This window comes from Ciconia boyciana, chromosome 29, assembly GCF_034638445.1.
Source record: "Ciconia boyciana chromosome 29, ASM3463844v1, whole genome shotgun sequence".
Classification (NCBI taxonomy): Eukaryota; Metazoa; Chordata; class Aves; order Ciconiiformes; family Ciconiidae; genus Ciconia; species Ciconia boyciana.
The window spans coordinates 1,553,802-1,568,128 of record NC_132962.1 but is presented as its reverse complement, the minus strand read 5'-3'; the positions used below and the strand labels follow the sequence as shown (position 1 = coordinate 1,568,128).

General features: G+C 58.6%; 2 protein-coding genes and 1 non-coding gene across 4 annotated transcripts in view; 2 read left to right on the top strand and 1 right to left on the bottom strand.

Annotated features, from left to right (window-relative positions):
• The window catches only part of LOC140644806 (uncharacterized), a 297,384-nt gene that overhangs the window by 280,165 nt on the left and 2,892 nt on the right, over nt 1-14,327 (top strand). The window contains exons 1-3 of one of the 2 annotated variants that reach the window (XM_072847879.1): nt 9,962-10,042; nt 10,304-10,435; nt 10,657-12,737. In XM_072847879.1, coding sequence (XP_072703980.1) covers nt 10,366-10,435; nt 10,657-11,945 — 1,359 coding nt within the window. In that variant the 5' untranslated portion in view covers nt 9,962-10,042; nt 10,304-10,365 and the 3' untranslated portion in view covers nt 11,946-12,737. Of the gene's footprint in view, nt 1-9,739; nt 9,750-9,961; nt 10,043-10,303; nt 10,436-10,656; nt 12,738-14,327 lie in introns of those variants that run through there. The other variant, XM_072847880.1, reaches the window with a different exon arrangement.
• LOC140644849 (uncharacterized) lies at nt 4,170-9,915 on the bottom strand. The gene is made up of 4 exons (XM_072848003.1): nt 9,582-9,915; nt 7,681-8,014; nt 4,669-5,208; nt 4,170-4,331 (listed from the first exon to the last, which is right to left on the bottom strand). Exons 1-4 carry the CDS (start codon nt 9,830-9,832, stop codon nt 4,254-4,256), a joined length of 1,203 nt encoding a protein of 400 aa, XP_072704104.1. The 5' UTR covers nt 9,833-9,915; the 3' UTR covers nt 4,170-4,253.
• TRNAL-AAG (transfer RNA leucine (anticodon AAG)) lies at nt 4,235-4,316 on the top strand. The gene has a single exon. It is a non-coding gene; the product is annotated as a tRNA-Leu (tRNA).

Sequence of the window (14,327 nt, the reverse complement as noted above, 5' to 3'; positions counted from 1 at the left end):
TCCATGCGGACGCAGCCGGACAATGCCCTTGGTGCTTCCTGCTCCGTCCGGCAGGGAAGGACGGCAAGGACAAGGGACGGGTGGATGAAGAGGGCGTTGGAAGCCGGCCGGCAGAGCCCCCGGAGAAGTGCCAAGAGCACCAGGAAGCCCTGGAGATGTTCTGCGTGGAGGACCGAAGCCCCGTCTGCCGGCGCTGTGCCGAGTCGCAGGCTCACCGCGCCCACGCCGCCGTTCCCCTCGAGGAGGCTGCCGATGAGTACAAGGTACGGAGGGTGCTGCCGACCTCCGTGCCTGGAAGGTGGAGGGCAAGGGGCTGCCTGCACCCGTGCCCAGGAGGACCAGACCCTGCCAAGGTCCTGTAGCTGTGGATGCTTGCGGGGAAGGGGGAGGCTGCGGTGGTGGTTGGGCTCAGGAAATTCACCACCACTGCTTCGATCGAGAGGGGTTTGCATGCCTAAATGGCCAGGTGATGGCATTATAGCCAGGTAATGATGCGGTGGATGACGTAAGATGGTCCATCAACAGTTTCAGCTACTGGTTTCTCCAGGCAAAGCTCCCTTTGGCACCTGCAAAGCTGGGGATGTGCCCAGCCGTGGACACGCACGAGGTTTTTCTTGCATCTGTAACTCTCGCCACGTCCTTGCGGATGCGGTCGCGTCCTTCCCTCACCGCGTTTGCTTCCCCCCACCAGACGAAGCTGAAGGCAGCTGTAAAACTCCTGCAGCAGCAGAAGGTGGAAGTGCAGAGCGTGAAGTCCCAGGAGGAGGAGAAGCTGGATGAGTGGAAGGCAAGTATCGCCCTTTCCGAGCAGTTTCATGTTATCCCGCAGGACTTTGGAGCGGTCTGGCACGTGCCGTGGTTTCGGGTGCTTGCTTGGGCGTGGGTCGGCTGTGCCGGGAGGGATGCTCACGTGCTCCCATGGCGAGCAGAAGCACCAAGGGCTGAGTCCTTGCAAAGCCTCCGGCCTCTGCAGCCCCTCCGTTCACCGTTAACGACATGGTAACACCTCGTTAAGCGTGGTGGGACGGTGCCCTTCGTCCCCCCTGCTATAACACCCAGCGTGAGGTTGCTCGCCGTGATCATGGGAACTTGAACCCCAGTCCAAGGGCAAACGAGGCATAATTTGGTCCTTGAACAGACTTGATTACGGGTCAGAGAAACACCAGCGGGAGCAGCCGTGGTGCTGCCATCCTGGCAGCCACCGTGGCTGTGATGACCCTGACCGGTGATGGGGACCGCTGTGGCTCTGCCACCATCCCCAACCACGATCCCAAAAGCTCATCCCACCGCTCTGGCCCATCTCTCCTTCTCCAACCCATGTTTCTCAGGGTTGCTACTGCATAGTAGCCGCTGATCTGTTCATAGCAGGAGAGAAGCTTTGTAGAGACCTGAGGACAGACCCCAGAAGCAGTTGTCCCCAGTCCATGCTGTGTCTCTAAGCATCTCTCTTTGCAACGTGCCATGACAAACCATCTCCCCAAGCTCCCAACGGGTTTCCACCACCATTTCCCATTTTTTCCCCCTTTTTCCCCCCCGCCCCTGCAAAGAATAAAACCTCCAGAGAGAGCGAGAAGATCGAGAAGGAGTTTGAGAAGCTCCACGACTTCTTGGATGAAGAGGAGGAGAAGCTCCAGAGGGCGCTGAAGCGGGAGAAGAAGGGCACGGCCACCAAGCTATGCAGGAATATCGCTCAGATGACCAAGCAGAGCCAGGCACTGGGTGAGCTCATCGATGAGATCAACAAGAGGTGCCAGCAGCCAGCTTTGGGGCTGCTGAAGGTGAGAACCCCCCTTAGATTCACCACACCAGCTTCAGAGAGAGAGGTTACCGTTACCTTTCACGCGTGCCTCTCCTAAAGCTCCCAGGTCCTGCTTTCTGCAGCTACTGGAAACACCTAATTCCTCTCGTTTTTAACAAGGCCCAAGCCCAAAACACCCTTAGTGATTTACGCAATGACTGTCTGGCAGCGTGGCTGGTGGAGGAAGAAGATGGACCCTCAAAGAGCAAAGCCGAAGCTCTTTGGGTTTCTGTAACCACTTTTTTCCTGGTTCCCTGCACAGGAAAAGTTGGAAAATGTGATGTTTGTAATTCAGGGTAGGGAAAGGGAAGGCTGAAGGCGAGGTTATAGCCCATAAATAACCAGAATATTCTCTTGAGGAAAACGCAGAGCGTAAATCCCTCTTTTTGTCTCGTTTTTGTTCTTTCCCAGGAGGTGGAAAGCTTGCTGAGCAGGTACCGTTTCTTCCCCGAGGCTCCACAGAAAGGTTTGGAAGCAGCAGGTGAGGCACCGCTTCCACGTTTCTCTTCCCAGGAGCACAAATATCCAGGCGTGGAAGCCGGCAGCCGTTCCTGCTGAGCTGCAGGGTGCGTACGACGTTCCCACCGGCGGCATTTTTGAGTTTCTAAACCGATTTAAAGGTGAGCGAGCGCGGGTGTGATACGGAGCCTGCCCATCTGCAACGCCATGGGGTTCAGCACCCATTGCTTTTGGAAGGAGGTGCAACAGCACCTTCTCCATCCCTCGGCTGGCTGTTGTCCCATCTGGAGGTTTCAGAGGTGGGTTTCATGAGGAGGTGTCCCAAGTAGAGGAGAGAGAGAGACCTGGTTTGTATCTCTGTCACTAGAAAGGTTGGCTGAAAAGCTCAACCACCCAAGAGTGTCCACAGGAGGAGACATCTCTCATGGGTGGAGCACCCTGCTCACCCTGATTGATGAAGAAATTAGTGCTCAATTAAACATCTCAGCTCACAAGACATCAGAAAACCAGGCGTGGAGGCACCTTCTCAGGGTGTAGCAAGGGCCAGCAGCTCCCAAAGTGGAGCTGAGTGTGATCGTCCAGGCAGGGTCTCTACACCTCATGGTCCTGGAAGTAGGCGGTGGGCATTAGATAGCACCATTCCACCCTCGTTGTGACCTTCTTCTGCTCTTCCCTCCAGTGGACGTGACCTTGGACCCAGCCTCCGCTCACCCCAGCCTCCTCCTGTCCGAGGACGGCAGGAGCGTGAGTCACGGAGGCGTGCGGCAGGACCTGCCGGACCACCCCGAGAGATTTGACCCTTACGTCTTTGTGCTGGGATCTCTGAGAATCACATCGGGAAGGTGCTACTGGGAGGTGGAGGTGGGAGACAAGACCGAATGGGACATCGGGGTGTGCAGGGAGGCTGTGAAGAGGAAGGGGAAAGGTCCTCTCTCCCCACCGGCGGGCTTCTGGAGGATGTGGTTGAGGAACGGCAACCAGTACAAGGTCCTGCTCTCCCACCCCATCACCCTTTCCCTCCGAGCAAAGCTCAGGAGAGTGGGGATCTACCTGGATTACAAAGGTGGAGAAGTGACCTTCTACAACGCCGCCGACCAGACCCACATCTACACCTACAGCGGGGCCTTCGCCGGCGTCCTGCGACCCTTCTTCAGCCCCGGCTTGTCCCAGGGAGGGAACAACGCCGAGCCCCTCGTGGTCTGCCCGGCCGCGGAGCAGGAATGAGGGCAACCGCCTGCCCGTTCCCACCTCCAAATCCGGGGAGGGCTTGGCTCAGGTCCCATCGCTGGGGCGATTTGGGGGTTAGAGCAGTTGCATGTCCCCAAAAAAGGATGACAACTGGACCACAGCAGAAAATAATCATTTTTTTTTCCCCTTATGAAACTCTTTGGTTTTTTTTCCTGGGGGTGTCAATGCAATTTTAATTCACCTGTATTTGGGAAAAAAAACCCCAAACCCTGGGTGTTTGGGATAAGTCTCTATAAACATCCGCCCTCCTTTCTTCGGAAATTCCAGGTGGTTTTTTATTGCTTTAAAAAAAAAGGCTGCCAGGGTTTTTACATCAGTTGGGGGAGCAAAGCTGGGCAGAAAATTGGGGGAAGAGACCAAAGCCAGGAGGTTCGAGGCGTCTGGGAACTGTCCCCAAGCTCCCTCCTTCGTGTCACCCAAAGGGACGAGGAGCCGCGCGTGACCCCCGGGGAGGCAGGACAGGGCTGAGACCCCGTTTCCGTCCCCCCACCCCCTTTAAAACACCCCATTATGAATTTTGCAGAATTCCCAAATTATTTTCTTATTGTTTTGTGTAACGAACCCATTTTTTTCCAGCGGGATAGCGTGGCCCCCCAGGGTGGCAGGACAGGGCTGAGACCCCCCTTTCCTGTCCCCGTACCCCCTTTAAAACACCCCATTATGAATTTTGCAGAATTCCCCAATTTTTTTCTTATTGTTTCATGTAACAAGCCCCAATTTTCCCAGCAGGGTAGCGTGGCCGAGCGGTCTAAGGCGCTGGATTAAGGCTCCAGTCTCTTCGGGGGCGTGGGTTCGAATCCCACCGCTGCCAGGTCCCTTTTGGGCTCTGCGGGGAGCACAGCTGGAGCTGTGGCGTTGGTACCACATCTGGAGCATGCGGGGAGGGGGGAGGCCACATCTGGAGGAGCGCTCCGCCCACTTTTGGGCTGCCCCGGTACCAGATGAGCGTGGGCATGCTGGATCCACTGGAGAAGCTGGCCTTGCACCGCGACGGGCGATTTTCACCCCACGCAGCAGCTTCTGTCGTCCCCAAACCTCCCCGCCCTGTCCCTGTGGCCGCGGTGCCCACCGCCCTGCCTCCCCCTACCCTGGGGTCCTTTTCGGACCTCTCTGGGAGCCCACCCATGCCACCCGCCGGTGAGGATGCCCAGGATGGGACGTACCTGCTCATGGTGCTCCTGACGTCCTGGAGAAGGGAAGCACAGCAGACTCGGTGCCTGGTTCCACATGGGGAGCGCTGTGGGGCAGAGCCACCCCACAGCGGTGCCAGGGCCGGCCCCATTGCGCCGGGGCTGGGGCACATCCCAGAGCCTGTCCCCACCATCCCACAACACCGACGTGCCCTTGATGCTGGGACCCGCGGGGGTTCGGACCCATCGCAGAGCTGGCCAGGCGCAGGGGCACCCCGAGGCCACCCCACGTGCAGGAGCTTGGGTGCCAGCTGCTGGCACGTCCCCCTCCAGCCCCACCATCAGGTTCCCCAGCCCCACCAGGTTCCCCAGCTTCTGTTTGGGGTGCAGGTGGTTCCCCAGGACCATTTCCCCATGCACGTACCCCTTGTGCACGCTCAACCTCCAACGCAGCTTGACTTTTTGCCACTTGAGAGCATCGTGCCTGCTCAGGACAGTGCCGGGACCAGCCGGAGATGGGGGGGGTGGAAGAAACATGGGGGTCCCCATGATGGGAGCAGCCATAAAGGCGACCTGGGAAATATAAGGGGGAAAAATTATAAGGGGGAAAAATACTGACAGAAGATGTCTGCCAGCCCAGGAGCCCCGAGCAGCCTTGATAAGCACGAGTGGGAGCCTGGGGCATCCTCGATAAGTGCAAACCAAAGAAATTGCTATAAAAAGCCTCCTGAGAGAGCAGAAGTCAACGGCAGCTGTGTCCTGCACCCGCTTATGTATGTAGACTACCAACATAAAAGTAACTCGTTATCTACGCAAAACAAGAGCTTCTTTCTGCAAGAGCGTCCCTGGATGAGGTCTCCCGGACAGACGGACCCTCGTGGGGACACCCGGCTGATTTTGGACTCCGTGACGTGGATTATCCATGCAGAGAGACTTTTCTGTTGGCGATCGGGAGCGGTTGGGTGAGTGTGGTACCAGCAACGCGTGAGAAAGCGGAGCGTCTGTCGGGCATGGCACGAAGCAAGCTGTTCCTGGGCTGGCAATTAAGCCCATCTCTTAATTTCCCCGTTAGGGCCCGGCAGGTCCTGCTCAGCTCTGCCTGGGAAGACCCTATCGAGCTGCAGGGCAGGAGCCCAGTCTGGAGGCTTGTTGGGCAACTGATTTTGGCTGCTCGGAGCCAGGGCAAGGAGGTGAATGCAAATGACACAGAGAGACACCAGGAGCTGCGCTGTGAGCAGGAGATTAAGGGGGTTTTCTCCAAAAAGAGGAACATCACCCCATTGCACTCCAAAGCCAGGAATGCTGCACCCAGAAACGGGGCGTAAGTTGGAGATGTTGGGCAAAGCCTTTAGCCGGGTGCCTCCCGCAGCTCGTACCCGCCCGGTGAGCGACATTTCTTTCCGCAGAAGGAGTTTGGGGTCTGCCCAAGCTCTGCCCGCTCCTGCAGGAGCAGCTGTGGGATGAGAAGCTGTCCTTTCGGATCAAACGTAGCTTTTGGTTTTGCCGTGCAGAAGAACGAGATGCAGCACTTGGGTGAGCTCCGGCACAGCAGGAGGTCCTCGCCCGGCTGCTCTGTGCTCGGCCCTTTCCCTCCTTGCCCATCCGCTCCATCCCTGCATCGCCTGGGTCTGCGGAAACACCGAGGCGATGTGCCTGGCAGGGTGGGGTCCTCCCTGGTGCTGGAGGTGGGTTGGGAGGCTCCAAGCAGGGGGGCCAGGGATCCCCTGGGCTCTGCCCTGCACCATACTCGCTGTTCTGGGGCACAAACCCTGCAGGCATCTGCCTGTACCCTGCCTGCGAGCCCCAGGATGGAGCAGGGGGGCTGCCCCCACTCTCCGCGCTCCTCTCCTCTCCTCCGGTCCTGCCCCACCGGTTCGATGGACGTGGTTCCCGCGTGCTGCCTGGCATCACCAAACATCATTTGTTGGTGTGATTGGAGTTTTTGGATACGTTCTCGGCGCTGAGCACCGGCTTTGGGCTCTTCTTTCCCTTGTACGCAGCACGTCCCGCCCAGGGCGCAGCAGGATTGTGTTCCACAAAGGTTTGCAGGTGACCATGGAGTCTGGCCGCGCTGGTTCCTGGGGGCTTTTTGTCCCGATTCCTTGCTGCCTGCGAAGGGGATTTGCAGCGGAGTCGTAGCAGCGGTGGGAGCAGGAGCCTGGGGGCACCCCCCTGCAGGATGAGCCCTCGGGGGGTCGGAGGCGGGGGGCACTCAGACCTCAGGCACCCCCTTGTTTTCCTTCTGGGGAGCCCCAGACTTTGGCAGCGTCCTGGGGATGCCCCTGCTCTGGTAGCATCCTTCTACGCCGCGCAATCCTTTTCTGAACAACACTGATTTTTATTTACGTCATTCCCTTCCTAGCTGGGCACTCAGTAAAGACGGCTGCGGCTCTTTGCTTATAAAATAAGCCTATAAAAAAAGCCCTCTTTGCTTATAAAATAACAAGGAAAATAATAAAATAATAAGAGGGCCAAAAAAAGCCCTCTTTGCTTATAAAATAATAAGCAAAATAGTAAAATAATGAGGGCTAAAAAAAGCCCTCTTTGCTTACAAAATAATAATAAAAAATTATAAAATAAGCAAATCCCCTAAAAGGGATTTGGCCCAGTGCGTGAAAGCATCTTTGCAACAGAGCGGCTTTAGGTGCAGAAGAAGAGGAAACTTCTGAACGAGGAAAGAATTTCCCAACCTGGGGCTATTTTAAATCGATATTTCGCATTATCGATCGCTGCTGCTCCTCCAGGGGTTGGGTTTGAACCGGAGACGGGGCTGTGGGGTGGGATGCTGCTGGGGCCAGGGACTGGGTGTGAGGGCTACCCGCGGCTGGGTACGGGACCTCCCTGCTACCCCGACCGGGGGGGGTACGGTCCCCCCTGCTCCTCCTCAGCCCCCTCTGCTCCTTCCTGACCCCCCCAGGGTTAGGTATGGGCTCCTGGACACCCTTTGGGGTAGATAAGGGCTCGCCCCTGGTCCCCCTCCCCAGGTCTGGGTATGGCCCCCAGGCCCCCCCGGAGCTGGGTGTAGCCCCTCCGGCACCCCCGTACCCTGCTACGGGTGCAGCCCCTCGGACCCCCCTGATTCTGTGTATGGATGAGCGTGGGGCGTTGGGGACAGCAGGGGACACGTCCTCCCCAGGGATCTGAGCTCCCCAGGGTGCCAGGGCAAAGGCACAGGGCACAGCGGGGATGTCCCACCACTTGAAGCCCCCCCCTTCTTGTCCCTTGGGAGGCAGTCCTGAAGGGCGAAGGAGCCCAGGAAGGCTGGACGTTCTTCAGGAAGGAAATCTTCAAGACGCGGGAGCAAACTGGCCCCATGTGCTGACGGACGAGGCGGTGGGGAAGACGACCAGCTTGGCTGAACAGAGAGCTTTGGCTGGAACTCAGGGGAAAAAAAAAAAAGAGTTTATCACTTTTGGAGTTTATCACTTTTGGAGTTTATCGCTTTTGGAGTTTATCACTTTTGGAGTTTATCGCTTTTGGAGTTTATCACTTTTGGAGTTTATCGCTTTTGGAGTTTATCGCTTTTGGAGTTTATCACTTTTGGAGTTTATCGCTTTTGGAGTTTATCGCTTTTGGAGTTTATCACTTTTGGCAGAAGGGGCAGGCAGCTCAGGAGGACTGCAAGGGTGTCGTGAGGTCAGGCAGGGAGAAAATTAGAAGGGCCAAAGCCCAGCTAGAACTTAATCTGGCTACTGCCGTAAAAGACAATTAAAAAATGTTTCTATAAATACCTTAACAACAAGAGGAGGGCTAAGGAGAATCTTCATCCTTTATTGGATGTGGGGGGAAACGTAGCGATAGAGGCTGAGGAGAAGGCTGAGGTATTTAATGACGCCTTTGCCTCAGTCTTTAATAGTTGTTCTCCGGGTACCCAGCCCCCCGAGCTGGAAGCCGGGGATGGGGAGCAGAATGAAGCCCCCCATGGTTTAGTGGTGGATTTGGCAGTGTCAGGTTTACGGTTGGACTCGATGCTCTTAAAGGTCTTTTCCAACCGAAATGATTTTATGATCCTATGAAAAGGGCTGGGCAAAATCTGACGCCGGCTGGAAAGCGAGCGCGCCGCAAAGCAGCTGAGTGAAGCTCTGGGCTGGTCCTTTGTGGCCCCGGACCACGGCCGGGCACCTGCCCGCAGGCTGGGGTTGCTCCCAGGGCACTGCCTTTTGACCCAAAGTCCAGCGTGGCGTAGCCATCCTCATCCTCCATCAGCCAGACCCGCGCTGCCGGCGAGCGACGGCTGCATCCTGCGGCCGCGCAGCAGCCCCGGTCCCGGCGCAGAGGGACGCGTCCCACGCGGGTGAGCCCCAGCGGTGCAGCCCGGGGGGTCTGATCCGTCCCATTGCAGGCACCCGCTGTCGGGATGGGGGTGCGGGCAGGGGGCTGGTGCTGTGAAAGGGGTTCGAAGCGCCGCGGTGGGCTCTGGGTCCACCCCGGAGAGGCAAGCTTGCGCTTCTGCAAGCTCTAAGGGCCATTCCCGGCAGAGGGACCGCGTCAGGCTGCTCAGCGTGCTCTGCCCGGCGCCCCGCTGCACTGCATCGCACTGCTCAGCGCCCCGCTGCATTGCACTGCGCTTCCCAGCACCCCACCGCCCTGCAAACCTCCGCTCCGGACCCCACGGGCTGCGGGGAGAGGGTGCAAGTTACCGGGTCGGATGGGCATCGCGAAGGTTGTGGGGCGGGAAATAAGCCGGTTATTAAAGCTGTGTGCAAGCAGCAAAGGGTTCAACGGAGCCGGGCAGCGCTCAGAGGGAAGGGCCAGCGTCCGACCCCCGTGGAGCACCGCTGAGTTGTGGGAGCCCGAGCAAACCGGGCACAGCGATGCTTTTGGTCCAGCCCGTGCTCGACAGCACGCTCCCAGGAGAGGAATTAAAGAAATCCGCTCATTGCCAGCCCGACTGGGGCAGGCAAGGCCATCCTGCAGGCTGGGAATCGAGCGAGCGGCCAGCGTACCTTGGCCCAAGCCTCAAGACGTTTGGGACAGGGATCCTCATCGCTTCCACAAAACCATACGGTTTATCTGTGAACAAAAGCCCAAAGCCCTGTTGCGGGCCTCTCTCTTCGCCCCACGGCACGGCGCGCACACCCATGCCGCAGCGAGGCAGCGGAAGAGCCTTTACGGTGTTTCCACCGCACACCCCCCCAGTTATTCTTTTTCTTTTTTTGCAGGGATGCATCTTGCTCGTCCTCATCTCCTCTCTCATCTGCGGCCAGGGGATGGAGAGCAGCCGGGGATGAAGGGAGCTGGTAAATAAGCACAGGCATCTCCCAAACAGCCTCAGCACAGCCGGAACTGTCCCCCCCCGCCTCCCCCCTGGCTTTTTCCTGTGCCTCCGCACAGCAAGCCGGCCAGCAACGCGGAGTGGCCGTGGCTGCTGCGGGCTGAGCTGGGCTCAGCATCCCGGGGACCGCAGGTAGAGCTGGGGGGGACAGGACCGCATCCCCCAGCCCCGGGGTCCGGTGACCCACAGCATCGCTCGCCCCACGGAGAGGAGAAAGAGTCGCTCAGTGGGGCTGCGGGATTTTGGGTGGGGGGGAAGACGGCGTTGAAAGCGAGAGGGAGGTGGAAAATAATCCCCCAGCCCCGGGGGGGAGCGGGTGTCCCACCCGCGATTTGGCCGTAGGGCTCCCGGGGAAGGGAGTGCTGACGGCGGTGTGTCTGCCCCCCGAAACAGGGCTTTCCAGCCCCAAATCAGCCCCCCGAAACAGGGCTTTCCAGCCCCAAATCAGCCTCTGGATGGAAGAAGGGGGAGAGACGGTGGCACCGGGTCCCACGGGGAGAGAGGAGATGGGCAGCATCCAGACAGGTGAGAAATTGGGCTGTGGGAGAGGAGCCACCAGGCATTGCCTTCGTTTCGCCCCGCCAACGGGCGAGGATCGTACCGGTGGGGTGGTCCTTTGGAAATCATTCCTCCGCGGTCGTCCTCCATCCGCGACTCCTCGCCGGTCCCTCGAAACAGTCGCCGATGTATCAGGTACCGTTCCACCCCGGGGCAAAACGTAACTTCATCTCCATCTAACCCCGCAGGAGACGGGATGCGGAGGGAGGATGAAGGATGCTGCCTGGAGCAGGGATGTCCTGATGGAGCCAAAGTGGGTGAAACGATGGTAAAGTCTGAAGAGAATAACCATGGGAGAGCTTGTGAGAGCGACCGGGGGATGGAGGGATGTCCGGGGATGGAGCAGACGGACGAATTCGCCCGTGGTGAGGGGGATCGGGAGCTCTTTGCAGAAGAAAGTCTCTACGAATGTTCCTACTGCAAGAAATGCTTCCAGGACAGGTCAGAGCTCATTTGCCATCAGAGGTTGCACAGAGGTGGAAAGACTTTTAAATGCCAAGAGTGCGGAAAGGAGTTTGGGAAGAGCTCGGACCTTAGTTCCCATCAGAAAAGCCACATGGCGGAAAAGCCCTACCAGTGCTCGACGTGCGAGAAGTTCTTCAAGGACAGGTCCACCCTCATCAGGCACGAGAGAGTGCACACGGGGGAGAAACCCTACAAGTGTCTGGAGTGCGGGAAGAGGTTCACCCGCAGCTCGGACATCATCGTCCATCAGCGGATTCACACGGGGGAGAAGCCCTTTGAGTGCTCCCAGTGCGGGAAGAGGTTCAGCCAACGGTCCAACCTCTTCACCCATCAGATCGTACACACGGGGGAGAAACCCTTCACCTGCCGCGAGTGCGGGAAAACCTTCGCCCGGCGATCGGAGCTCACCATCCATCAGCGAACGCACACGGAGGAGAAGCCCTACCAGTGCTCCCAGTGCGACAAATCCTTCCGGGGGAGGTATGGACTCTTCAGGCACGAGCGGTTGCACACGGGGGAGAAACCCTACGAGTGCTCTGAGTGCGGGAAGAGCTTCGGCCAGAGCGGGGACCTTATCACCCACCAACGCTTCCACACAGGGGAGAAGCCCTACCACTGCTCCGAGTGCGGGAAGTTCTTCTGCAATAAATCCAGCCTCGTTAAACACCAGAAATGGCATTCAGGGGAGAAGCCTTACAAATGCCACGAGTGCGGGAAGAGCTTCGGGCAGAGCTCGGACCTCATCGCCCACCAGCGAACCCACACGGGCGAGAAGCCCTACCCCTGCGCCGAGTGCGGGAAGAGGTTCACCAGGAAATCCAGCCTCATCGTCCATCAGCGGGGACACAGAGGACGGAGAACCGGAGAACGCTCCAAATGTGGGAAGAGCTCGGAGGAAGACGCCAGCACTGATGCTCCCGGGAGCGTGGGCAGGGGAGACGGCTCGTCCCCGTGCTCTGAGTGTGCAAAGCCCCTCGAGGAGGCATCAGGCCTCCTTGACCGGCAGAGGTGACACAGAGGAGAAAAGACCTCTCAAGTGCCTGGAGGAGGAGAAACGGCTTGGCTTGGCTTGGCTTGGCTTGGCTTGGCACCAAGATCACGCAAGACGAGAAGAAACGAGAGCAGCGTGGGACATCCTCCCGTGTGAGATTTAACTTTTTGTGTGTGGGGGTGTGTGTGTTATCGGAGATTACTCAGGGGAAGAAAAGAGTTAAACACTACAGCGTGGATTCATCAGTGGCAGAAAAAGGCTAATTCCTCCTAATTCCTCGTGTAGATCGTTTAATAGTCCTCGCTTTGCTCCTCCAGCAGCTTCATCCAAAGTGTTTGCTCCCTGGTGAGAGCCCTTCTGTCAGCCTATCCCCTCTTTTTTTTCCAGAATTTTGCTGTTATATTTTTTTAAGGTTAGCTGAGACACGGTCCCTGCTCCTGTCCAAGTGTCCATCGCACGTCCAGCCTCGACGCATTAAACCTCGACTTAAAAAAAAACGGGTTGGTTGTTCCTAAGGAGATTTTTATTTTCGTATTAGATATTTGCGCTTAAAATACAAATCTTAGGACATTTTGTATTGCTAGAGGAATATTAGAGGAATGAGCGTTTTCCCTCCGGAAGGTGTAGGTGTTTTTAATAGTGGAGAAAATCAAAAGGCCTCCACTGAGGATGTTGGGGGGGGTGGAGGGAGCGTCCGCTCCACCCCATCCGAGGGAAAACCGTGAGATTTCAGTGAAAGGAGCACGACGTGAAAGGATCGGTGTCCCCAAAGGAAGCTGTCAGAGGCAGTTTATATCAAATGTTCAATAAATAACCCGGTTCTTTCCTTTGCTAGCGTGCTCTGGGTCATCATTGCTGCTTGCAGGAGGTCAGTCATCCCTGCTGGTGCCGTGGGTGGGATAAACGTGAGAAAAAAACGTGGGATAAAACCATGAGAAACACCAGTGGGAGCTCCGTGCTGGGGCTGTTGGGTTTTACTGGGAGGACACGGCAGTCTGGGGACGCAGGTCTCCACTCTCCCCATCTCGGGCACCCTCCGTGCCCACGTGCCTGCCTCTCCCTGCCTCTCTTCTCATCGTGCTGGGGCCAAACTGGTCCCAGTACTTCCTCAGTACTGGTGCCACGGCTGGAGCGTGCAACCAGATTCGACTTCTGGTGGCATGAAGTTGCTCTGTGGCATAGCCCAGAGGCCACGCTGATGGTACCAGTCCGAAAGTTTCATGCCCGTGCCCAAAATTAGGGGACCCTCACCTACATCTCCGTACCCACAGGATGGTTCCCCTGGACCGTGGTGGGCATCCAGCATCTCCAGCACCACCCATCCTGAAGGACCGTGTGGTGGGGGACAAGCCGGGAGGGCAGCCGGGGGCTGGGGGAACATCTGGGGTTGAGATGGAGCCCGGCAGAACCAGGCTGGTGGCCCCCCAGTGGGCTTGAAGGATTTGGGGGGGGTCCGAGCCCTGCGTGGACGCCCTAGTGATGTCCCCACCCGGCAGTGGGTCACAGTGAGACGATGGGGTGGAACCCCCTGTAGATGCTCCGTGACGGCAAGAGGGTGACCAAGGAGGGATGCCGAGGTCCCGCTAAGGCCACGTGTGGTCCTGAGCTGCGTGGCAGTGGGTGTAGGGTGGTCCCAGGTGGGGGGGTCACCAACCCCTCTAAAAACCACCCCCCACGACCCCGGGGGTCCACACTGAGAGCAGCGGGGGTTGCAACGAGCTGGGATGGGGACCCAGGCATCCGGGGGGGGGGTGTCCCACGCATCTGGGGGGATCCAGGCATCCATGGGGGAAACCCAGGCGTCCGGGGGATCCAGGTGTTTGGGGGGCAACCCAGGTGTCTGAGGGGGAACCCAGGCATCCGAAGGCGGGGACTCAGGCATCCGTGGGGGACCCAGGCATCCATGGGGGGACCCAGGCATTCGGGGGGACCCAGGCATCTGAGGGGGGCTCAGGCATCCGTAGGGGGAATCCAGGCGTCCAGGGGGGAACCCAGGGATCCGTGGGGGACCCAGGAGTCCAGGGGGACACCCAGGCATCTGAGGGGGAACCCAGGCGTCTGAAGGGGGGGACTCAGGCATCCGTGGGGGGCCCCAGGCTTCCATGGGGGAACCCAGGCGTTCCGGGGGGGACCCAGGCGTTCAGGGAGGGGACCCAGGCGTCCGAGGGGGGACCCAGGCATTCGGGGGGGGGACCCAGGCGTTCAAGGGGGGGACCCAGGCATCCGAGCGGGGACCCAGGCATCCGTGGGGGACCCAGGCGTTCAAGGGGGGACCCAGGCGTCCGAGCGGGGACCCAGGCATTCGGGGGGGACACCCAGGCATTCAAGGGGGGGACCCAGGCATCCGAGGGGGGACCCAGGCATCCGTGGAGGACCCAGGCGTTCAAGGGGGGACCCAGGCGT